At 37.9% G+C, this 24,972-nt stretch overlaps 1 protein-coding gene across 4 annotated transcripts in view; it reads right to left on the bottom strand.

The window, feature by feature from the left end:
- Positions 1-963: 963 nt before the first annotated feature.
- Positions 964-24,972, bottom strand: part of snx13 (sorting nexin 13) — a 48,098-nt gene continuing 24,089 nt past the window's right edge. For 3 of the 4 annotated variants that reach the window (XM_030147932.1, XM_030147931.1, XM_030147929.1), the window contains exons 9-25: positions 24,465-24,548; positions 21,438-21,576; positions 19,400-19,488; positions 18,011-18,110; positions 16,636-16,829; positions 14,957-15,061; positions 13,210-13,380; positions 13,002-13,071; positions 9,893-10,074; positions 8,176-8,283; positions 7,967-8,077; positions 7,644-7,805; positions 6,391-6,462; positions 6,103-6,248; positions 5,246-5,314; positions 5,043-5,155; positions 964-3,543 (exon numbers count right to left, since the gene is read on the bottom strand). In XM_030147932.1, coding sequence (XP_030003792.1) covers positions 3,308-3,543; positions 5,043-5,155; positions 5,246-5,314; positions 6,103-6,248; positions 6,391-6,462; positions 7,644-7,805; positions 7,967-8,077; positions 8,176-8,283; positions 9,893-10,074; positions 13,002-13,071; positions 13,210-13,380; positions 14,957-15,061; positions 16,636-16,829; positions 18,011-18,110; positions 19,400-19,488; positions 21,438-21,576; positions 24,465-24,548 — 2,151 coding nt within the window. In that variant the 3' untranslated portion in view covers positions 964-3,307. The remainder of the gene's footprint in view (positions 3,544-5,042; positions 5,156-5,245; positions 5,315-6,102; positions 6,249-6,390; positions 6,463-7,643; positions 7,806-7,966; positions 8,078-8,175; positions 8,284-9,892; positions 10,075-13,001; positions 13,072-13,209; positions 13,381-14,956; positions 15,062-16,635; positions 16,830-18,010; positions 18,111-19,399; positions 19,489-21,437; positions 21,577-24,464; positions 24,549-24,972) is intronic. The other variant, XM_030147930.1, reaches the window with a different exon arrangement.

Below are 24,972 nucleotides of genomic sequence, written 5' to 3'. Positions count from 1 at the left end.
CCATCAAAATGTTATGATTAGTGGGGGGGTTATATTCAGGGTGCGATTTGTCAAAAAAAAAAAAAAAAAAAAAAAAACCCAGAGGGGAATGTTTTTGTTTTTTAATCATGAAAAAACAAGCAATCAACAGGTCTAATGCTTTTTTAAGTTAACAGTAGGCCCTATTGCATGTCCAACAGTTGAACATTCATCTTTAATGCAAACTAAAAATACATGAAACATTTAATTTTCTGCGACGGCCACACCTGCGATGTAGGAGATGGCCTAATTAAGTTTTAGGACTATGGATAAACACGCCAACATGGTAGAGGATTTATGGCCAACGGGCAACTCAATCAGACTGTAAAACGGAACATAAAACCTAATTGATTAAGATTTCACATCATGTCAAAATAATTCAGCTGATTAGACTAAGTAAACAGTTGGCTCTGATGTTGGACATGCAGATAAACATGTACATTGGCGCCTGCATTCAATTACAGACATTTCAGAGAGAGACCCTGATATATACAGAGAGAGATAAGGTATAAACCCAACCCCCCCAGGATGAAATTTATTCAGCAGAAGTAGGGATGTTTAAAAAAAAAAAAAAAAAATTGCACCCTGGTTATATTGGCTGGACCTGATTGTTGTTGGGGTCATGACCCTCACACCCCCCCCCCCCCCCCTGGGGTAATGATGCACCTGACTCCATGTCTGTACTCTGGCTCTAAATTACTTCACAGTTGGGCTTCAGTTTTACATAGTGGGAGGAAACATTGTCATAGTGTTTGTCTTTATATTCAGGCTACAGTCTAAATACCATACACTGCACTGGAGATAGTTTCCATCTTTAATGTAAATAATAGATTATGCATGCTGTATTACTTTCCTCATATACTTTAATACAGTATAGCTCATCAAAAGGAGCCGGAAATTTTAAACACAGAGCACACGCTATAATAACAACATGCACACTATAGGTCAGTTAGTCTGAGTTACCTTTTATTAGTGTTATACTGATCTGAGCACACTGGCTCACAAGGAAGAGTTTGATAAGCATGATGCAAAAAAACACCCTATAGTCATTTTCAGTCGCGTAAAATGATCATGACATTCTGATTGACTTTTTTTTTAGGTTAAAGAAAAATATGAAAATAGAGTTGACAGTACATTTAGGCACACTATTAACACATACTGTACACAGATATGCACGATTTTCATTATCATAGATTCATATATACTGGGGTTAAAAAAACAAAAGACAAGCCTTCCTGTATGGAGAGGTGTGCAGAAAGATTAAGGTGGCGTCTCCTCGTCCAATGTGGGGACAACTGAAAACCGCCTCCCAGCCAGGGGCTCCAGTTCTCCTCCCACTGAGCCCATCAGAGTCCACCAGGGGCTGCTCAGTGCAAGCAAATCACAGCAGACGAGGGAGTCACCGTCGCCAAAATGAGGGTTCCACTCAGCCAATAGGAGAAGTCCTCCCACAGTTGCTACGGTAAGTGCTCATTAGCAGTGATTCCGTCGGGTCACCTGATAGGGACAGCCTGCAGGACCGGACCGGACTGAACCGGACCGGGGCGGGGCAGGGTGAGGGTGTCCCTTCAACTGTCAGTTCATAAAAGTCTGAACAGAACCGGCTTGAACGCATAAAACGCCACTTCTGAGTTTAAAAACCAGCAGTTGTTTGGAGGCTGCCTCTGAATTGACTAACCTGACGAGCTGAACGTCAGGCTGGGACACAGACACACACCTCTACCACACTGCCTCACATCGACACCCAAAAACACAGATTCTGCAAGAGTGGGATGGGGAATAAATGGAAAATACCCCCCAGCACACAACAAACAAAACAAACAAAAACTCAGACTTATAAAACAAGTCTGTAAAATAAACATAGTTCTTTTACAACAACGGAATGTTAAGTTGTTGGGATAAGAAGACATATTTGGGGTCTTGTTTTCTACAATTAAAACAATATAATTTCTTTTTTTTTTTTTCTCAGTATACAATGATTCAAAATGCACATGCAATGCATTAAACAGAAAAAATATTGCACAAAATTAAAGACATTTTCTCTGAATAAAAGTGATTCGGGATACATCTCTACCTTGTTTTCCTTGTAACGTTCAGTGGTGTGAAGGAGAACTACCTCTAGCGTGCGTCTCTTGGTCAGTTTATACTGTATGTAGTTTTAAGGCTGGTTCACTAACTCACACTGGCACGGTTTCTGACTGCAAAGGGTTGCATCTTAGTGCTGCACTCTCACACACTCACACACACATACTCAGACACACACATACATCCATTCATACACATTCCTCAAGCCAAATACAGCCCAGACCAGAGAGTACATTCTTTGACGCGTACTTGTCAGTGCGCTCGGACAGCCAGAGCTGAGCCTCATCACAGAAACTGACTGGAACACATTTGTGTGTTTCCCTCACAGTCTCGCCTCCCAGGGGGTAAAGGTCTCTGCCGCCTTCGCTTTTTCACTTTACGAGGTGAAGCACAGTAATCCCGCAACATATCAGATGTATAGAACAGTGTGTGAGCTTTGGTGGTCACAGGTTAGGACAGTAGCATTAAAGGGGGTGTGGCCTACAGAGAATGCAATGCTTTGGAAAGACAAACACAAAACCGGAGAAGCATCAAGATGAGAAAAAAAAGCTGACAATAAAAATCGCCCTTTCGACCCACGTGTTCAGTCACATTTTAAAAACAGCGCCTCTTAACCCAGTGCTATTGACGTTATTTGGTTTCTATGAAAACAAATATCATTTGCATGTCCACGAGTGTGCAGCTTTTGCAGATTAAATGTCTACAGCATGAGAGGAGGGTTGACTACAGTTGAGAGATGGTTGAAGGAGATGGAAGCGGGTAGGAGGGTAAGGCAAGGTGTGGGTCTAAGAGATCTACGCCTGCAGGTTAAAAACAATACAGTATTGGTGGTCTTCTCCCTGGACCACAAAAAGCAGCATTACCTGGCCCAGCTAAAGCTAAACAACTAAAAAAAAAAAAAAGTTGGAGGACTAAAAGAAAAGACTTCAGTCTTGGTGCAAATGAGAGGATTTGTGTTTGCGCATGTGTGCGTCAGAGTGTAATGGGGTAGAGTGTGTGATTCCTTTGCCTGAACAGAAAGAATCAGCTGGATTGTTGGAGTGTTTTCACTGAAAAGAGAGCGTGAGGGGGGCAAGCGGAGGTGCAGAGATCACGCAAACACAACCTCAATGTTCACATCAAACTCCCCACACTCTCACTCTTAGCTCTTGAGTCTGGATCATGTCGTGGTCGGCCCGTGTCCCGTCGCCTCCGTGCTCTCCTGTCACCTCTTCAGGGAGGATGTTTTCAGTTTCTGGCTGTATCTGTGGATGCGCGGAGAGCGGGAGTGCAGCTTGACGAAGAGCTCGGGGAATTTGTACTGGGGAAACATGGTCTCCAGGAAACCCTCCAGGAAAACGTAGACGAGGCGACGGTTCATTGGCTGGTACTGGAACATGTCGAAGACTCGGAGGATGCCCTTCCGCGTGGTGTCGGCCCCGATGATGTGCTTCAGCTCATCTGAGGAAGAGAAACAGGGGATGATGATATCAATGAGGACTTTCAAGTACCTTGTATATTTGGTGTCCCCTCAGGATCTGAACTTACAGTGATGACTGTTTCATCCCCATTAGGAACAAACCAACAAGTCCCTGACAGCACTTTAAATTAGCAACACTAGTCACCAACAGACACAAAACAATTCAAGTGTAATGTATACAAACAAACGCACAAATGACTTACTTTTTACTGTCTTACTTTCAATCAATTAATAATTGCTAATAAAATGTGATAAAAAATTTCCAGAATCAAAACTTCATTTCCTTAATTTCACTGCCGCTAAACATTGGTTCCATTGTTGTGTTTCACATGGATGCTTATTGTGACTCACATGACGCCAGGACCAACACAAACAACATAAGAAGAGACAAGGACAAAAAGGAAGAACATGTCTAAATGTTCACTTTTCTTCAATGGAACCATCACTTACCTCTTTAAACATCTAAATTTTCACAAAAACGTAATAATAATGTCAATATTTGCCTTTATCTTTTTAAGTTATATGCTAGTTCCACCCCAAATTGTTGGTAAATTGGATACAAATGTGTTGAGGAATGCAGTGCACATATTCTTTGTAGATGCCATTGGACTTGTTTGTGGTTGTTAATATCTATAGATATTTTTATATATACTTTTCCACTGTTGTTATTGTTGTTATTTCTATATAGACACTTTTTTTATGTATCCTTTTACTATTATATGTTTGTGGCTTTTGTTTCAGCTGGTTCTGGAATAAAGGATAAGCTGTTGTTTGTCATTTTCAGACATGTCTTTTTCACATTCCTACAATTTTTTTGCATCTATATTATAAAAGCCAAGAGGCCTCTGTATGTGTGCATGCATGCTTGTATGTATGTCTCAGGATACACAAAAAATCTGGAAAGAGCTGAGTGCTGCAGTTTGGCATACATATGTATTTTTGGTCAAAGAACAGACTAGGGAAAATGGCAAGTTGATAGGACCAATATTTTGGGAGATAGTAATTTTAGAATACAATAGCCTTATAATCGCATTGCAATGGCCAGAATGCTTTGGTGGTGACTACTGGACAAATGCAGTACAGCATGCACAAATACACAACAGCATAAAAACTACCACATCTAGAACCTGTGGATCCCCATGGGTCAACATGCTGGCATTCAAATAATTGTTTAATAGAATCAAAGAAAATACTAGATATATTTAATCATTTACGAAAATACTTGATAGCTGCAGCTCCAGTTAAAACGCTGCCTCTGAACCTGTTGAAAGAGTCTCTTTAGTGTTGATCTTCATCCATTTATGTAAGTCAATATTCAGTTATAAGTCTAGTATTGGCGGTGGGTTTAAGATCTATGTGGCCTTTTCCAAGCATCACAGCGGCAAAGCTCTGAGACTAAATGGAGACCGTGACCTCAACTGACTCCTGCCTCTGCCTTCGGTCAACACGTCCCGGAGACGTCCAGGTAAGTGTGTTTCACCTGGCATGATGCCCAGCAGGCTGGTCTTGGCCGCTACTCGTGTCCTCATGCGAATGCTCTTGTCTCGACGGGGCGGCGTCTCTGCCAGGATTCCATTGGGCCAGTAGGAGTCCCTGTACAGACCCAGACACAGTCCTTATGGGCCGCTCTTAATCCTCCACTGATCACAGAGGAAATGCTGACAGGAACTAGGGAAGACTTACCTGAACTTTTTGACATAGTCTGCCACCTGCTCTGGTGAGGTCATGTAGTCCACGTGGTCTACAATTTTCCTACAGAAAAAAGAAAAGATGATTCAGGCAACGAGCAGGTAATTCCTGCTCATTGCGCTGAAATCTGGCTCCATCATGTCAGTGATGCAAAGTCAGAAATGCCCATTTCTTCTAAACTGCCCCTCTTCAGATGCATTTATCTTATTGAATTTCTCTGCAGAATTTCTTTAGTTCTACTCCATAAATGTCATTGCCTGTGCTGAATCCAATGGTACAAGAAATCAATCATTAAGGAATATGACATGCCTTTGTTATGAAGTATATAAACAATATTTAGCTTTTATTCTTATAGACCCTATTGAAAGAGAAATTCATATTTTCAGAAAAATCGCCGCTTATCAATTAATCGTTAATCAATCGATAAGGTCAATCAACTAATGATTAATGGATTAATTGATATTTTGCATCCCTAGTCCTGATAATTTGAATTTAACACATTAAAAAAAAAAAAAGTAACGTTAAATCTGTTGAACCTGATTTACATTATGTCAGTGCAGCTCTGTGGATGTCAATTATATTACACACACTCACTATATCTTAACCTTGTTGTGCTGTATCCTGAACACACAAGATAATCCCAAAACCAAAGGTCAATGGTCTTGTTTTGCCTGTTAGTGCAGACCACTGTGTATGCGCACGACAGACCAGTAAACTCAACAGGTCTGATTCAATCCATTTCTGTGAAGCCTGACTATTCACTTAATATAACAATACATATGTGCAAATGAAGGTCAAGGTTTGAGATTAGACAAAATGCAGAAGAGGCAGGGGTTTTTTTTGGGTCTGACCTGTTGATGGTGTCTCCATACGTGGCTCTGATGAGCTGTTGCAACAGGTTTTTAATGTTCCTCCGCAGCCACTGGTTTTTCTCCTTAAGGTCGAACACCTCATCCATTAGCAGCAGCATTACCCTCAGTGGGATGTTTTCATCCACCTGCACACACACACACACACACACACACACACACACACACACACACACACACACACACACACACACATAGAGGGAGGATTATGAGATCAGAAATATGATCCAGAGGACATAAAGAGGGGACAGTGACGGCCCACTGACTCACGTTGTCATCCAGCTGGGCGGAGACTCTACAGTGTTCAGGGTCGATTTCAGACTTGGGGAGGAGTGGAGGCACCTGAGAAGACAGACGGAGGACGCCGGATGAGGACCGCCCTTAGGCTTAGAGACGTTCTTAATGTTAATGGAATGAGTAAAAACTAGATGTGGAAAAAATATAAGAATGCCATGTGTTTGCAAAAATAACCAGACCAGGGGTGTCAAACTCATGTTAGTTCAGGGGCCACAACTGATCTGAAGTGGGTTGGACCAGTAAAATAATAACATAATAATACACAAATAATGTCAACTCCAAACTTTTCTTTTTAGAGTGAAAAAAAGCAAAAATACATTATGAAAATGTTTACATCTACAAACTATCCTGTAAGAAAATGTGAATAACACTAACAACCATGAAAAAACTGAAATTTATTTTTAAAATGTCAGAGTAATTTTACCAATAGCCTAGGCTTCTCATTTGTACATGTGCATTACAACTTCACAGTAGATCTACAAATACACAAAACATTTAATAATACACATAATATTGTTAAAATTGCACTTCTCTTAAGATATTTCAGGTTGTTCACATTTGTTCAGGTTAGTCACATTTTTTGTGAAAGGATAGTTTGTAAACGTAAACATTTTCATGCAAATTTTACCTCATTTTACACCAAAACAAATGGAAGAATTTGGGTTTGTTATTATTCATAGGTTATTATGACTGTATTTGACTGATCAGAGCTACTTCAGATTGAATTGGGCTGAATGTGGAACCTGAACTAAAATGATTGTTAATATCTTCAGTGTAATTTTTGCATTTCACAAATTCATCCTACGTTGCCGGATAGGACCATTTGTGGGCCAGTTTTGGTCTGCAGGCCATATATGTGACACCCCTCGATAATGTGTTTAGATTTTGTGCTTTTCTTTGTTTTATTTCATGACTGAGCCTAGTATGAAACACCTTTTTTACATGTTTTTCTGGTTAATGACACAAACACAATAACTGAAACTTCATTTATATTGCTCTCCTCTCCTACATTCTTACATTTGTTTATGGTATGATGTTTTGTTGAATTTCTATCAAAATTATTAAACTACAACTGAAACTAATTCAAACTAAACTGAAAATATGAAAAATAAGAAAATACAAAACAAAACAATAAGACAGTAAGAAAAGGAAAATAACAAAAAAGTCAAAAGGAAATAAAAATAGACACTATTATAACTCTGCTGCTTGTGCTGTGTCGATGGTACCTTGAATATGGATTGTTTGATGTCCTGGCCCAGTCTTTCCGACATGCGGCCCATGTTGTCTGAGACCTTGGTCATGCCTTCAGCCAAACTGTCTGGTAGGGCCTTCACGGCATTGGACATGTTCCTCATGGAACTCCTTAGAGGATTCACAAATGTGTCTATCTAATGGTGGAACAAAATAAAAAAAAATTATATGTTACAAAAACAAATTTATAACTCTAAACTGTGTTGATTTGTGCAAATGGAACTGTATAAACATTATATTGTACAGTTATCTGGTGGCAAATGAATGACAATGAAACAGATCAGAAATACTGACTGACCTTGCGTGCAAATTCTCCCTTGCCCTTGCTGTAGGCCTTGTTCTCCAAAAAGTCATAGACATAAGGAATCAGAGTTGGGCAGGCCTTCACCATCTCTGGGTTCAGCAGCAACTGGAACAAACACATACACAACACTGTCTAAATACCGTGCACCCAACAAATACAGCAGCAGTGCACTGATATCATAACTTGTCCTATGAAGTTGTTACCTGTAGGTACGCGTTGAGGTCTTTTTTTCTCTTTTCCAAGAAGTCTCTGTCCATGTTGTTGAAGGTCTTTTTCCCTGGCAGCTTTAGGATGGACGCCAGGTTCTCAAACTAATACAGAGCAAATGAAACATTTAGTTGTAGATGACTCTGACTCAATTTTCAGTTTACAGAATTAAACATTAAACAGCAGTGTTGCATTTAACTGGTCATATATCCAACAGTGCAGAACCATTACATGATAATGATAATATGTGGAGTTAAAAGTCAGTCTGTGTGTGTCTCAGTACAAGCCCTTAGAAGTCACATGACATAGATGTACATATGTAAGTGTTCAGCTTTATTCTTCACATCAATTGACGAAATGATAAACAGAAACCAGTTCAAGCTCACTGATAGTTTGGAGAGTTTTGAGTATTATTATGATTGTTTCCTATCGTCTGTGTCCTGACAAGCTACAAGAGATATTAAAATATCAGACTAAATAACAAGAGATGGCAAATTTAATGAAATAACATAGAAAACCAATGAGTGATCAGACTTATTGACTTAACAGTAACTCTTGGATGACTCCACAAGTCATTCTGTCACAACAGATGGTGTTTGAATAGAATAGCCTCCTGAGACCCAGGAAGGTAAAAGTTTGGGCTTTTTTACATTAAATAATTGACTTGATCGGAAACAGCATGATGGAACAGTTTTACAGATACATACATGCTTTCTTTCTTTCTTTCATTTTTTTTTTAAGTAAAGCTGTCCACTAAAGAGGACAAAAATGCATTGCTGGGTCTCAGTAGGATAGAATAGAATAGAATAGAATAGAACAGAATAGAATAGAATAGATCTTTATTGACACTGTCACAGGAACAATGAAAATCCGTTTAGCAGCTCTGTTCTGTTTAGCTGCAGAAACACTCGGAGCAAAAAAAAAACTGTATACAAACTATCACATAAAATACTGAAAAATGTAGGCATGTGCAAAAGCTACAAGATGATTATATATATATATATATATATATATATATATATATATATATACACTACTAAAGCACTACTATAACTATTGAAATATACAAAGAGCTAGTGCTATACCACAGATGAGTAATATGTACAACAAATACAGGCAGTGTAGGATGAGGTAGTTAGGTGGTTTGTTTAATAACGTTATTTTTCCACAGTCTAGTCTGTGCAAGCAACTCACCCCAAGATCACACAAACTCTGTGAATAACTTAATGTTTCAAAGTGTTGTTCTACATCCAACAGCTGAAGACACAACATAATCCCAAAACTAAACTACACTGTCTTGTTTTGCCTGTGACTCAGACAACACCACTCCACATGTACACACACTTTGTGGAACATCCACTGTGCAAACGATCTGTGTAACTAAGCCTGTGTTCATGCATGTGTTCACACATTACATCCTATGTGGTATAGGTATCAAGTTCTAGTAAAACATCCAGGGTAGGAAATTAATTACATGACCAAAAACTCATGACAATTCATGACTATGATTTTAAATGTTCTACCCCAAAATTTCAAACATATTTTTGGTGCTCTGAAATAATAATTTTCTACCACAACTAACCAATGACTTTCTTCACATTTCACTTAGGAAGAAAAATCTCCCATTCGTTAACTTTTATTCCGAGCACATAGAACCAGCAAATAATAAAGACCCATACAACATCCTGAACCTACGGCACAGATGTGACTCACCTGTTCAGTGATCCTCATGTGGAAGTCATGAAAGTCTGAGTAGCGGCGGTAGGTTTTCCAACAGTCCTCGCTGCCATCCTGGTTGCGTCTGAACACAGTGATGGCGTAGAGCGCGTACGTCTTACCGTGGTCGTTACAAACCCCTGCAGCACCCAGCAAGCCAGGGAGATAAGTGTCAGGTACTGTTCCCCGCCAATACATCCACAGAGAGGGGAATGGATGGAAGATGGGAGGAAGTGGATGGGACGCAGAGAAGGGGAGAAAAAAGGGGAAAAGAAAGTGTTGCAGGTCCAAAGCGAAAGGAAGGGATGGAAGAGGAAGCAAAAGAAAGAATGCAGAGCAGAGGGTATGCAAGGGGGAATATGAGCAAAATGAAAGGAAAGGAAAAGGAGGGAGGTGGAAGGAAAAGGGAAAAACAGAAACACAATGAAGGTGATGGAATAAAAGAAAGAAAGAATATTTCACAGCACACGCATGCAGAAAAATGGAGCTGGAAAGTGAAAAGTTGAAAGAAACAGAAAAGAATGGAGGGAAGGGCAGGTAGGTGACTAACAAATGTACTGTGGTCATGAATGCAAAGCGTCCATGAAGTCTCTATACAATTTAAAACATGTGTTACAAAAGCAATTGATGAGATGTATAATTACACACAACAATGGTTTTGTACACTTATGGATATTTCTTAAATTATCATATTAATATCATATTGTCTAGTATATATTGTACAAATTGCTGTTCTAAATTTGTGTCTTAATAGAGTGTTCTAATATGTTTACTTGGTGTATATATGTGTATATGTACGTGTGTGTGTGTGTTGTATTGATCATTTCTTTCCTGCTTCTTTTTTATTCTACTTAAATGGAGCGACTGTAACATCCAATAATTTCCCCCTGGGATTAATAAAGTATTCTGATGATGATGATGTTAATCAGATTTGTTCTATGTACTCAGTGGTTACTTTAGTTTTTAACCACATGTATATGAAGAGCAGGCAGCCCACGCCGCCCAGCAGGTAGGACCAAGACCAGGACCAGGACCAGGACCAGGACCAGGACCAGGACCAGGACCAGGACCAGGACCAGGACCAGGTCCAGGTCCAGGTCCAGGTCCAGGTCCAGGTCCAGGACCAGGACCAGGACATTATCATAAAAAACTGACTTATTTATTTCTACATGAACTTTTACTTTAAAGGAATAAGACTCATTTTAGTATTTAGTCTCATTACAAACATCAGACACTTACATATTAAAGCCTCAGTAATAGTGACATTTTTTGTACATTTCAGAATGTGTGCTTCCTATTTATACTATGATACAGGGTGTCCACAAAGTCTCTTTACAATTTAAACATTTTATTACGAAAGCCGTTGATGAGATGTTAATCAGATTTGTTTGATGTACTCAAGAGGTTTTTAAATCACATTGTGGGATCATGTGCAGTCGAATCCTTGGTCCATTTTTCTTCAATGACAGATCAGTTACTGCATATATTCACCTTGATCTTTTGACTGAATATGTGTCACCACAACTGGATGACCTCCAACCATCCATCATTTTCCAGGTAGATGGTGCACCACCACATTGGGGACTGCATGTTGGTGGGTTCCTAAACCAAACATTTTCAGACCGGTGGATTAGAAGGGATGGTCCAATTCCCTGGACACCTCATTCCCCAGATATCACTGCCCTGGATTTCTTTCTATGGGGTTATGTTAAAGATATCGTGTATCGAACAAAGATACAGGACATCAACGACCTGAAGTAAAAGATCACTGATGTTTGAAACCATTGATGAGTCTATGATACAGCCAACGTGGAAACAAATCCAGAACCGACTGGATGTGCTTCATGGTGTCCATATAGAGGTGAATTAAATGAGACAAAAAAAAAACTTCAATATCTACTTTTCATTTTGTAATAATTTCCACTGATTTGTCTACTCATTTGCTTTTGTAATAAATCAGTTTACTTGTAAAAAGACTTTATGGACACCCTGCATTACAGATAGATAGAAGTTACAAACAAATTACATTTAGATACCAGCAAGACACTGAAAATAGTTGTGAGAGACACAAAGTAAGACTGAACAATTTATAGACTGTTTTGTTTGCAGACTAAGATTCCACAGTTAATATGTTAAAGTTAGTTATAATATAATATAAAAAAAGTTAAAACTTTTTCAGACCGGTGGATTGGAAGGGACGGTCCGATTCCCTGGACACCTCATTCACCAGATATCACTGCCCTGGATTTCTTTCTATGAGGTTATGTTAAAGATATCGTGTATCGAACAAACTTACGGGACATCGACGACCTGAAGTAAAAGATCACTGATGTTTGAAACCATTGATGAGTCTGTGATACAGCCAACATGGAAACAAATCCAGTACCGTCTAGATGTACTTCATGGTGTCCATATAGAGGTGGATTAACCAATAAAGACCCAAACAGCTACTGGCAACCAAAAGCATCTACTGGTCTAAAATGTTTAACACCTGTTAATCCGCTAAGCCTTTCAATGCATGTCAATAGTTGGCGTAAAATACAGTTCATCATTATTTCATGGTCATCAGATATGACCCATTTGGACGTTCAGAGGCTCTGTAGTTACCGTGGAAACACCGTCATCTTCTATAACATTGATTCACCAGTAAAACCCATGGAATTGGATCAATGACAGTGGATGGACACACTTGAATTATGAGTTTGCTGAAAAAGTCCCTTTTTCTTCAGTTTCCTCTGTTTTGATAAAATAATCTTTGAATTTACTCTGAGTCTTTATGAGCATCTAAATTAAGTATAGTATTATATAATAATATTATAATAAATGGTTATAGATCACTTAAGAAAGGTTAAATAAAGAGAAAAATTCATTTGGGAACTGCCACAAAATTAGCACTGGGTTTTTATGGGTTAAATGAGGCAAAAAAACCTTCTACTTTTCTACTTCATCTAATTTTCATTTTGTAATATTTTCCACAGATTGATGTATTCATTTGCTTTTGTAATAAATTTGTTAAATTGTAAAGAGACATTACGGACACCCTGTATTATTCAATCCAACCTTTAGAACAGACACTCAGATGCTCAGTGCTTCAGTGAACGTGTACCTGTGTCGGAGATGAAGGCATGTAGGTGCATAGTTTCATCATGGCAGGAGTTGGACAAGTCGTCCAAAGACTGAAATCACAAAAATAATAATAATATAACTACAGTGTGTCTGATAGTAAACGTGAAACAATAAACAGCAACCAGGACTGTCTCTGAAGGAACATTTAGTAAATCAGAACTGTCACAGATGAAGGGAAGGTCACTGACTAGGTTTATGCTTCCTGTGGGCGAGCCGTTGAAGGACTCTCCGTCACCGTCATCTGACCCTCGGTAACTGGGTTCTTTTAACATGTCCAGCTCGGCCAACATGCGGACATACAGCGGACTCTGTTTAAAGGAGGGGTAGTAGCGCTCGTCACGGAGCATCATGTCATACACCTGGAGAGGAGGACGAAGGGAAAACATGTTAACAAGCACTAAAGAAGAAACTATAGCAGTGGAAAACATTTAAATCCTGTCCACATTTATACTTATTAGTCCTAATGTGGACCAAATACCACAATACTTACTAGACCCACCTATGTGCACTGGCTTTTAATACAAACGTGTGACTTATTTGTTTTATCTTCTGGTTGTGTTTTAGATACAATTTATCCTATTATTGTGTTTCTATTTTGATCAGTTTTACTATATCTTATGTTTATTCTTATTTTACTAATTTTTTCATTCATCTTTGTAAAGCACTTTGGGCACTTTGTATAGTTTCACATGTCATATATAAATAAACCTGACCTTATTTTTTCAAGCAGATATTTTCCCTGTCTTCGACCTTCATCTCATAAAACATCTCCATATACAGTTGTGCTCATAAGTTTACATACCTTAGCAGAATCTGTGATTCTTTGGCCATTTTCCAGAGAATATGAATGATAATACAAAAACTTTTCTTTCACTCATGGGTAGTGGTTGGGTGAAGCCATTTATTATCAAACAAATGTGTTCACTCTTCTTAAATCATACTGACAACAGAAACTATCCAAATGACCCTGATCAAAAGTTTACATACCCTGGTTCTTAATACTCTGTATTGGCCCCTCCCTTTTTTTTCCCCAATATTTTTTATTGAAGAAAAACAGAATTACAATTTACCTTCCCTTTTTTTCCCCAAGTATAAACATATATGCATATAGAGACATATTTACATTTATACATGTATATATATACATATATATACATATATATATATATATATATATATATATATATATATATATACACACACACACACACCACACACACACATATATATATATATATATATATATATATATATATACATACATATAGATAGATATATATACACGCACATAAACACATGCATACAAAAACAACAAATGAAAGAGCACTCTAATTAGAGTGTAGAAAAAAAGATTTAATAAAATGAAATGAATACTGAACAACAAAAGAAACGTAAGTTTTGGTCGTTAATTTAGGCAAGAGTTCAGCTGTCCTGTTGAGTTGTCAACTGAGATACACATTAAAATAAGTGAGTTGTAACCACTGGAGTGTGTGTCTGCAGGCAAACACGACCATGAGTGGTACTGAGCACGTGTACAAAGTATCGGAGGTGCGGTGCGTTTTGAGTGATATGGTAGTGGGAGCAACAAATGGGAGTGGCAATTCCCTTTGTTTATCCGGGGGCTATAAAAAGAAATGGTAAGATTCAAAAGTTACTGCATTACCACGATGCCTCGCCTTAACGATAATCTGAGAGAATGCGCCATTGGTATGCTTGATGCGAGTCGTTAAACCAGCATCATGATGCTGAATGAAATAAATCGTAAAAAAATTCTAAAAATAACTGCTTTGGTCTAAAAATGCTATCTTTTTAGTTTGTTTATCGTCAGCTATACCTGTTGGGGTTTTTTGGTGTTCTTCAAAATCAAAACATTCCAACCCTAATTTTAAACAACACAGTATTGACGTTTTAAGAGAAAACAGACTAATTTCTTACCTTCCTCTGGATTTCATCGAATATCTCAGGTGTGGGGTCGTCTTTCTGCAACTTCTCCCCGAGTTTTATAACAGACGCCTCGTCCACCTGCACCCTGGGAGATGCCTGGTGGAGAAGAAGCAGTTAAGGGTTAGTTTTCCACATTATATACTTATACTTTTATACTGCTTATATCACTGACTTCTATTCTGATTGTGTCTTTCATTCTTCTGTACTTGTTCTCTGAGACCTTTGCATAATAATTCCTATGTACATCAATGTGTACAAATGGCAAATAAAACTATCTTATATCTTATCTCATAAGAGGTATTAAAAACGCAACAAGTCCCAATGTACAAAATTTTACATTTAGAAATAAAAATAACCAAAACAACTAAATATAGTGAAAAAGAAATGAGTTCCTCATTTCATGCTAGTATTAGGAGCCCTGGTCAGCATGTTCATGTGGCGTAATCATTAGTCCGTTATGTTACTCACTCACAGATTCATCCTCACAAAGAAAAGGGAGTCAATAATGTTTGTGCAATGTCCTGTTACTCCACTGCCTATAAAAAGCCTGGCTTCAAAACTGAAGATTTGTCAAAAGTCACAATGCCACGACAAACAGGGATCAAGAGATGGGCGTGGTGATCAGCGGAATGAATACCGCAGGAGTCGCTGCACACTTTGAGGCGCATCGTGCGACTATCCTGCGACTGCAAATTCCACAGCGACAGTTTGACAATCTGGTGACTTCAATGCCATGGAGGATAAAGGCACTATTGGCAGCAAACGGCGGACACACACGTTATTGAGATCATGCAAACTGTGGGATCCAGAAGCAATTCATTTGGTCCAACTTACAGTTCATGATGTCTGCGATGTGTCACTAACCTTGTCCACAATGTATTAAGACATTTACAATTACCTACATGTTGTTTCCAAAAAAATTCAAGAAATTTGACATCATTGCATATTGCACATATTGCACATGTGACTTTAACTCAATAACTCATCTGTTTAACTTGACTGTTGCTCTTTATCCAAATAAAAATTACAGACTTTTTTTAAAACTGCTATATTTTCCCCTAGACTTTGACTTTATGTACTTTTATACTTCTGTGCCTAATTTTTTGGTTGAGATTGTACCTGTTGTGTTTAGTAGAAAAGTTCATTTTAAGAAGTGTATTAATGAATGAATGAATAATTTGCCGTAAATTACATGTTACTGACAGAAATGTTATCAAAACATATGAAAGTCACTAAAGTGATGAATATCACACAAACTAGTTTCACTAGAATCATTCCAGTACCGACCGGTTAGTGAAATCATATTAAGTTTTTTATAACTTTTCCTTATGTATTTCTTATCTTACAAGATTATGTGCCTTTGAGCATACTCTAAAATTCAATTATGAGAGAAACTTTTTTCCATATTTTATAAAGACTTTTACACAAAATTCAAGACCTGTGCAAGCACCCTGTTATTGTCTATTCATTTTCTTCTCAAGCCCCTGCTGGTTATAGTTCTATTCTATTCTATGTATCTTTTTCTACTATGTTCATTTTCCACCATTAGAGGTTTGTAATTTCAGTTTTCTGTATGCAATGTACATATGGCAAACTGACAACAAAGCTGACTTTTTTTATTTAATGCCTCTTTGTATGCGACTAAATAATTATGTGGATGCGTTTCCTGCCTTGTCAGAGAGGTACTGTTCGTAGACGCCCAGTGCGGCGGCCTTCAGTAGTCCTTTGGTGGTGCTGGGCTGCTTCTTGCCGTCCTTCTGCCAGACCTGCATGGCCTCCAGCTGCTGCTGCGCTGTCACCCTGTAGCCCTCGACTGTGAGCCAGAAGAACAGCTCCGCCTGGGCCCCTGCAGCCTGCATGAAGTCTGGATCAAAATATGACACCGTCAGTGGTAGTGGTAGTGGCCTTTGGCTGCTAAAACACATATACGTAATACACCAATGATTTAGGTGTGTCAGTATGTATAAATGACAGAGTGGCTATAATGTTTAGGGCTGTTGGCTAGTGTTAATTTTCTGTATCAAATCTCACATAACTTGGATAGACTCCTAGTTTGCACACAAGGCAAACGCAGGGAGTGATCGCAATCTAATCTGCAAAATGAAGTGATCCAAGCACCGGAAAAAATGCAAGATTCAAGATTTAATTTTAAGATTTCTTGAAATAAGATTTTCAAGATCTATTGTTTAAAAATAAGTTCTTATATCTCACTGAAAAGTTACTCTTTACGTGATTATGTCTTATTTTAAGTGTGATGATATATTTTGACTAGAAATGAGAAAAATACACTTGGTAAGATTTAGATTTTTGTAGTGTAGAAGAAAACAGCCCAGTTGTATTTGTTCACATCAGTTTCATTTTCTACCATTTAATCTGAGTCAGTCCTTGGACCTCCACTAAAAATAGTAGATTTAACTACTTATAGACAAACCAGTGAATCAGTTATAAGATGTTTTACCATCTATCAGTATCTTATCGCTTAGCTTAGCCAGTTTCTAGTTTGCCAGTAGCTAATCAGGCTTCACAATTACTGGTTTTGATGGAAAAAAAAAGAGTTTTTACAGTTTCTAGGTGTATTAAGTGCCTAATGTTTTTTGTTCAGGTCTGATCCATGACAGATTTCCAAAAGTGACATTTTCCAGGGATGGTATCAGCTGATTTAAGGCTTTGTCCTGCACCAAATATCTCCTTATTAATGAGGTTTTAGAACACAACCACTGCCATTTCTGTATTAAACTATGTGCATCGTTGTCTTATTTTAAGCGTGATGAGATATTTTGACTAGAAATGAGAAAAATACACTTAGTAAGATTTGGATTTTTTCCACTGAGTCCTCCTAAAACCACTGACGGAATCATGTAGGACTTGAAAAGAAGCATTGATAACCAGATAGGTCAGGGCTATAAATAAAAAGAATAAGGAACAGAGGAATAAGTGATGGATTACGAGGACGATTAACAGAAATGTTCAGGATTAAAGGCTCAGATTGACTACAGTGAGGTTTTGGCATCTGTGGCGTGTGCGATGACATGTTTACAGAATTACCCATGAAGAACTGCAGGGCTATGTTGTGAACCAGAATGTGTTCCAGCGGGATAACACACAGCTTGCCGAAGTTGGCCGCCAGCTTTAAGGCGTCCACCTCCTACACAACACAGAAAGAGGATGAGCAAAGTCTGGTATGCATCGGGACGGTACTAGCAAAACCAGGTGAAACATTATCATCAGTAATAAACACAACCCAAACAGATCAAATAACTGTTCACTGTCAGTTCGACCCGTTCTTACATATTTCCATTTTATGCAGCTCTAGACTTCTACTCCTCCACAAATATTTCGGAAAAAATATTCTTTTTACCGCCCTACATTTTTAAGCTTTATTCAGTATTCAGATGGCACACGTTTATACCATTCATTTACAACAAACGCCCTACACGTTCTATTGTACTGATTTTAAATATTTATGACAAACAGATTAAGTGAAGAGAATTGAAGTTAATTTCACTCATTTCTTTGGCTAAATAAGTCTTTTTAACCTTCTAGGAATAACTAGAAAATGCAGGTGAGGTCAACTTTAACACTGCAATAAAATGCATGAATGCAGCAGTCATATGAATCCAGAACCATTACATATGATACAGAATAGTAATTCAGTAGTGTATGTATATTTAATATTTTATCTTGTAGATTTTGTACATTGCCTATATTTTTCAGTATTTTGTGTGATATTTTTATATAGTCTTTTTCGCTGCTAAACAGATTTTTATTGTTCCTGTAATAGTGACAATAATGATCTATTCTATTCTATTCTATATAATTGACAGGGTAAGCTACTTTCAGATTTTTTTTAAAACCTATTTATTCAAGTTATATGACAACTTTACAAACAATAAACAAACAAACATAAAAAACAGTAAATACAAATTTTAATTATAATGATGCGACGAGACTGGTTTATGTAATATATACTGTGCACCATCACTAGCACACTGAGGTAGTACATAATGTTTGCACAATAGCTCATATCGTATAGTAAAATAAAACACATAAGTATGTGAATCAAGAACGTTATTTCTTTACAATCAAAGTGAAAAGGAAGACAAGCAGAGAAAGCAAAACAAAAAGTGACAGATATCCATCATGCTATGTATTTAAGTCCAAATTATACTGCACAACCAAAAGTTCCAGTGGTTTCCTCCATTTCTGCAGGAAAATATGAGTCCTTTTATTAATATAGTGTTCTAATTTTACCTGTATTACTTTCAGAGGTTTTAATAGTAGTAGATTACTTTCACAGTATACTATTAGTATTTTTACTTAAGGTTCTATTTTCTGCAATGAATAGAATCTATTTTGTGCACTATGGGGTACTTATAGGTAATCCCGTGCTGTGTTAGCATGTCCGCTGTGTTAGCATTTAGTATCTCTGCTTACCTTCCCAGACTGCAGTCTCTGGATCCTGGTCTCACACACCTTCTTTACAAACAAAAGACTGTTGATCTGGTTCTTAATCACATTGATGTCTAATGGGCAGAGAAACAAAGGGAAAGCCGTTAATTTTCATACTAGGGAGACACACAAATATGTAAATAGTGAAGCACTTTGGAAGTCCTCAGTATGATTTGCATGATTACGGTGATGTTCTGTACATGAGCGGCTCAATTAAATGTCTTCAGTCTTTAAACACTGTTTATCATTGCGCTTTACGATTCATCACTCGTTGTAGTCGCCTCACTCACAACTGTGAAGTATACGCTGAAGATGAGTTGCCTTCATTGAACTCCTGAGGGTTCACCCACTGGTTGTTACTGATCTACAAGGCTCTTCTTGAGTTGGTTCCGTCATATCTATCTTCTCTTCTTCAAAGAACTAATAATCATTTTGCCCTACGGACTTGTAGGGCAATTAGTGACTTCAGATTTTTTCAGATAGACTTATTCGTCAACAAATTCGAAGTCGAGTCAACTAGTTGTATGATGAGCGGAGGAACACCACAGACACACAGCCATTCAACAATGAGCAGCTTGTAATAAAGTTCATTGTAACATTAACAATGTACAGTAAAGAGCAGAATAAAAACTCTGGAACTCCCTCCCACCAACCATCCGACACTGCTCTGACCTCAACACCTTTATATACTTTTTAAAATCTCATTTATTTAAGATTGCTTTTAATGTTTAATTGTTTAATATTCATATACCTGCCTTTTGCACCTGCTTTTTTATCTGTTTTTAATCTGTTTTTAATTTCTGTTTTCATCTGCTGTATGTAAAGTGTCTGAGTTCCATGAAAAGCGCTATACAAATAAAATGTATTCTTCTTCTTCTTATTATTATTATTATTAAAAAACTTGCAAGACACAAGCATCAGCAGTCCTTCTCAGACATTTTAACCAATACAAAACATAGGCTAACACCTTGAATTTTCTTTTAAATTTAAGTGAACAACATAAAGTGGGAAAAGGTTCAGACAGCGGCAGCCAAGACGTACAGCATGTTAAAGAAAAGAGTGCATTGTCTTCGTGAAATAAATTAACAGAATAATCCAAACACACTGGCAGTCCAAATTATTATTTGGTATTGGTGGTGCCTCCATGGTTCACAGAACATTACTTAGACCAGAGTTTTTCTAGATTACAGTCGGTTTAGCTCCTACTCTGAGTCGTCTTCTTCCTTCAGCCTTGGCCTTGTACTAGTGACGCGCGGGTATGTTTTATTTTTTTGTTTTTTCGACCCACTTTTGTGGAATTATCTGACCCGCCCCACAAATAAAGTGACATTTTTTGGACCCACACCAACCCGACCCGGGTCTGCTGATCCGCATCACTACCTTGCGCTCCATGTTTTCATATAGAAAGATAAGAGTATCGACATACGCTGAATGAAGGCTCGCGCTGTCGGGTGATGGAAGGGAGAGAGAGAATAACACACGACTAGTTAACTCCTCCAAAGTAACATCGACTTGTGCCACAGACATTGATGCGTCGGCAAACCTGCTCTTCTGTTAATGCTCTATGGACTTGTGATATTTATTATTTGAATGTTCAGTGGGGTTTGAACTGAAATGGGGAAGCGAGCCTTCAGTTTTGCCACCTCCTCTGCCTGGAATACTCTTCAACCGGAGCTGAAAACACCAGAACTCATTTGGCTCCAAGCTTTTTGTTCCATCTTACTGAACAGACAGCGAGAATTCTTCGGACATTGACCAAATCTTACACTTTAAAAATGGCTGGTGACCTAAATTACAGTTCACTTTTTTTTGTCAAATTTGGTCAGACCTTTGTTATTACTAAATTACTGTCTGTTTCTTAATTTATTGTCATCACAGATCTTTTAACCTGTGTTTCATTATGGTATGGTGTGTGCTGTTGACCTCTTGGCCAAGTCACCCTTGTAAAAGAGATCTCTATCTCAATGGGACTTTATCTGGTTAATAAAATAAATAAAAACTTGAATTTGACTGTTCTGCTCACCGTCTCCAGCGGTGTCCAGGGAGCGGAGGTACTGCAGCTCCTCCAGCACCTTGTCCTTCACAGCCTCCAGCTCTGCAGGTTTGTCTGTCAGCTTCAGGATGTTCATGAAGGCCTCGTAGTTACAACTAGAGTCCCGTATCTACACAAAAAAAAAATCCCACACAACATTCTCATCCACTGCCTTTCTGGATTGATTCTAGGGAAAGGGTCGGCAACCTTTGTTATCTAAAGAGCCATTTTTGGAAAGAAATGTAAAAAATTACAACAATTCTGGAGCCAAAAAAAAAGTGTTTAATGTTTTATCTCAAGGTGGTGACTGCGACAACCTGTCATTTGTCATTATTGTGTTGTGCAGCAAAAATTTACTGTTATGTGAATGCTTTCTTTGCAGTGGAATATACAGATGGATGCCCTCGATGTCATAAAAATGAAAAAGTAGTCTTCTACTACTACTACTACTACTCATCGTCTACATAGAGTATAATCTAGAGCTGCACCATATATTGTTTGAGCATCGTCATCGCAATGTACATGTGTGAAATAGTCACATCACAGGTCCTGCAATGTAGGAGGCAAATGAACTCAATGTGTTCTCATCTAATTTCAACCTGGGTACCTGACACACATGACACGCAGCGATCCACCAATCACAATTGTTCTTGTTTGTGTTCTGTGTTGCCATAACGAGAGGAAACACAACTAATTTATTTGACCATTTACCTTGGCATCACATAGCTATTATATCCTCCTGAGTATTTTTTCATATCGCAATATATATCGCAGGGTTAAAAAAACCCCGCAATACCCGTTTTTTTCCAATATCTTACAGCCCTAGTATAATCTACATTTGTACAACTGTATGTATCAGAATGACTTTATGGTTGTGACAATAACAGCAAAATGTTTCAAACTTAAGTGTTATTCATATCCATATGTTTTTTTAAAAATCAGATGGAGCCATTGGAAAATGGCTAAAGAGCCAACTGTGGCCCCAGGAGCCACAGGTTGCCCACCCCTGTTCTAGGGTTTCCACAAGTTAAATGTCAGGTTTTTCAAGACCCCTTTAAGACCATCATAAATGCAATTAAAGACCCATTCCCTGTCCAGTCTCACTGAGGCCAGACTTTGGTGATGCTCCTCATGTGAAGACAGAATATTATTGGGTGAAGGCAGGTGCTCTCTGGTTGGATTTACAGCAGCTGCATGTTTTTCTGTTTTTCATGTGACTCAACAGCTTTACAACCAAAGTTCTTTTTGGCAAATTAGTGCAATGCAGATCAATCTCCTGTGTTCGTACTTTAACCACAATAAAAGATATGAACTTAGACAACACATGAGTAAACTTGACCTCTCCGAGTGTTTCACTAAAATGTGAGACAACAGACAGAACCACCAACAAAGGACCAATGGATCGCAATTACTAAAGGAATATACTGTGTACAATGGAAAAAATAACTCACAAACTGCGACTACAAGAAGCACAAAAGGACAAAAAATGGAATAAATGGACTGATTACAGAACCCAGAATGGTGGAAAGACTGAAAAATATGAATGTAGTGTCGTGTAGTGTACCCAAGCAAGGTTTGTTTGTTCGGTTTTTTTTGTTTTTGGTGACTGTGTTTATAAAATTTCAGCAAAAACTTAAGTGAAAAACAAGTGAGGCAATAAAACAGCTTACAGTTTCATTGCCATCTCAGTGATGTGTACAGCCTGGCCAAAAAAAGTCCCCTGCTTTAATATTTCACTAAACCCTCTTTAGCTATGATTACAGCACACATTTGCCATCGTTTCAATAACCTCATTCAATGTCACTTATTTTTTTTCCAACACTTTTTGGATACATAACATTATTGAACTCAGACCTGACCAATTAAACCAACCCTAGATTGTAACACTGCCCCCACAGACTTGTACTCTTGGCACTAGGCATGATAGGTAATCACTTCATCTGCCTCTCTTCTCACCCTGATGCATCCATCACTCTGGAACAGGGTCAATCCAGACTCACCAAGACCTTTATCCACTGAAGCACAATCCAATCTTTATGTTCTCTATCAAATTAATGGATGTTTAAGAATGAGAAGCTACGTGTCGCATCAGTTAAAGGGATAAAGAAATTGTTGCAGATGAATTAAATTAATCACTGCGGTAATTATCCATTGTATAAAACGATAGATATTTTCTTAGTTAAATCCAGGTGTTGAATTTTTTGGACAGACTAAGCATATTCACAATATGTTACTTTGTTCTACTGAAATAATTGCAAATAACATCATATGTTAATATTATCTTAACAAAGGTCATGTGAAACCATCTGCACACACAAACGTAACAGTTTACCACTCAACATAAGAGACTCACAGTCATATGCCTCCTTCAAATCACAACTTGTACATCGGATGAAGGAAAACCAAACCTGTGACCATCAGTAGATTGTCTTCACTGTGTTATTCTGTGTGTTTTTATGATGTTTTGCCCTTTTGTCAACTGTCTTTTTATGATGTGTTTTATGATGTTTTGCCTTTTTGTCAACTGTCTTTCTTGTCACCTGCCTAGGGACTACAGATGGAAATTAGTACTGCTCCTACAATCTGGCATATTTACAGCTGCAATTGTTGTCAATGTTCATTAATATGCACTGTCCCTAATAAATAAATAAATAAATAAATAAATAAATAAAATACCATTACAGTCAATAAACAACAAATTTTTCCAAATAATGTTATTCACTTTGATATACTCTAAGCTCACAAGTACATAGAAAATATATATTAATACTATGGATTTTAAAATGTTATGTTTAGGGTGCAATCAATAAATAAGTCCAATCAGTGTTCACGTCTTTTACTGAAATGAACTGAAGACATCTTAAGGCCCACAATTCAGGTAATTGGTCTCAGACTTTTGAAGGGGCTTCAGAAACCAATGTTAGTTTGAAGGTCCTTTAGTTTCTATATTATTTACACAAACAAACCAGCTCACTCCACTTATCATAGGCAGGAGAAGGTACAAATGTGAGATCTTACCATCCAGATGACAAACTGGTTGATGTAGTCTGGGTCACTCAGCTGGTTGATCAAAGGGAGTAACACACCACGAGCTAGCACCTCCTAACAAACATCACAGTACAGGTACACATGAGTGTTTACACAACCTGCAAAGTCACATAGTGTTTGACAACATGTTATCAGGACCGTGTTGCTGAAAATAAAACTCTAGGACACGCTCACCACTGGCTGGAGGCCAAAGTGGAAACATTTGGTTGATGGTTAACCACACAGAGGTGGTACAACATAACATACAAAGAGAATAGAATAGAATAGAATAGAATAGAATAGAATAGAATAGAATAGCCTTTATTGTCATTGTGTGTACAATGATATTACGAGTGTTACTCCAGTCAGTGTAATAATATTAATAAAACACCAGTACTTCAGAAAATAAGAATAGAGCAAATATAAAATTGCAAAAACTAAAAATAAGATCATATACATTTTTTACAACAGTAAGATAAGAATAAAGCTGCGTAGAATA

This window comes from Sphaeramia orbicularis, chromosome 11 (assembly GCF_902148855.1).
Source record: "Sphaeramia orbicularis chromosome 11, fSphaOr1.1, whole genome shotgun sequence".
In the NCBI taxonomy this organism is placed as follows: domain Eukaryota; kingdom Metazoa; phylum Chordata; class Actinopteri; order Kurtiformes; family Apogonidae; genus Sphaeramia; species Sphaeramia orbicularis.
This window is presented reverse-complemented; position numbering and strand designations above follow the sequence as displayed.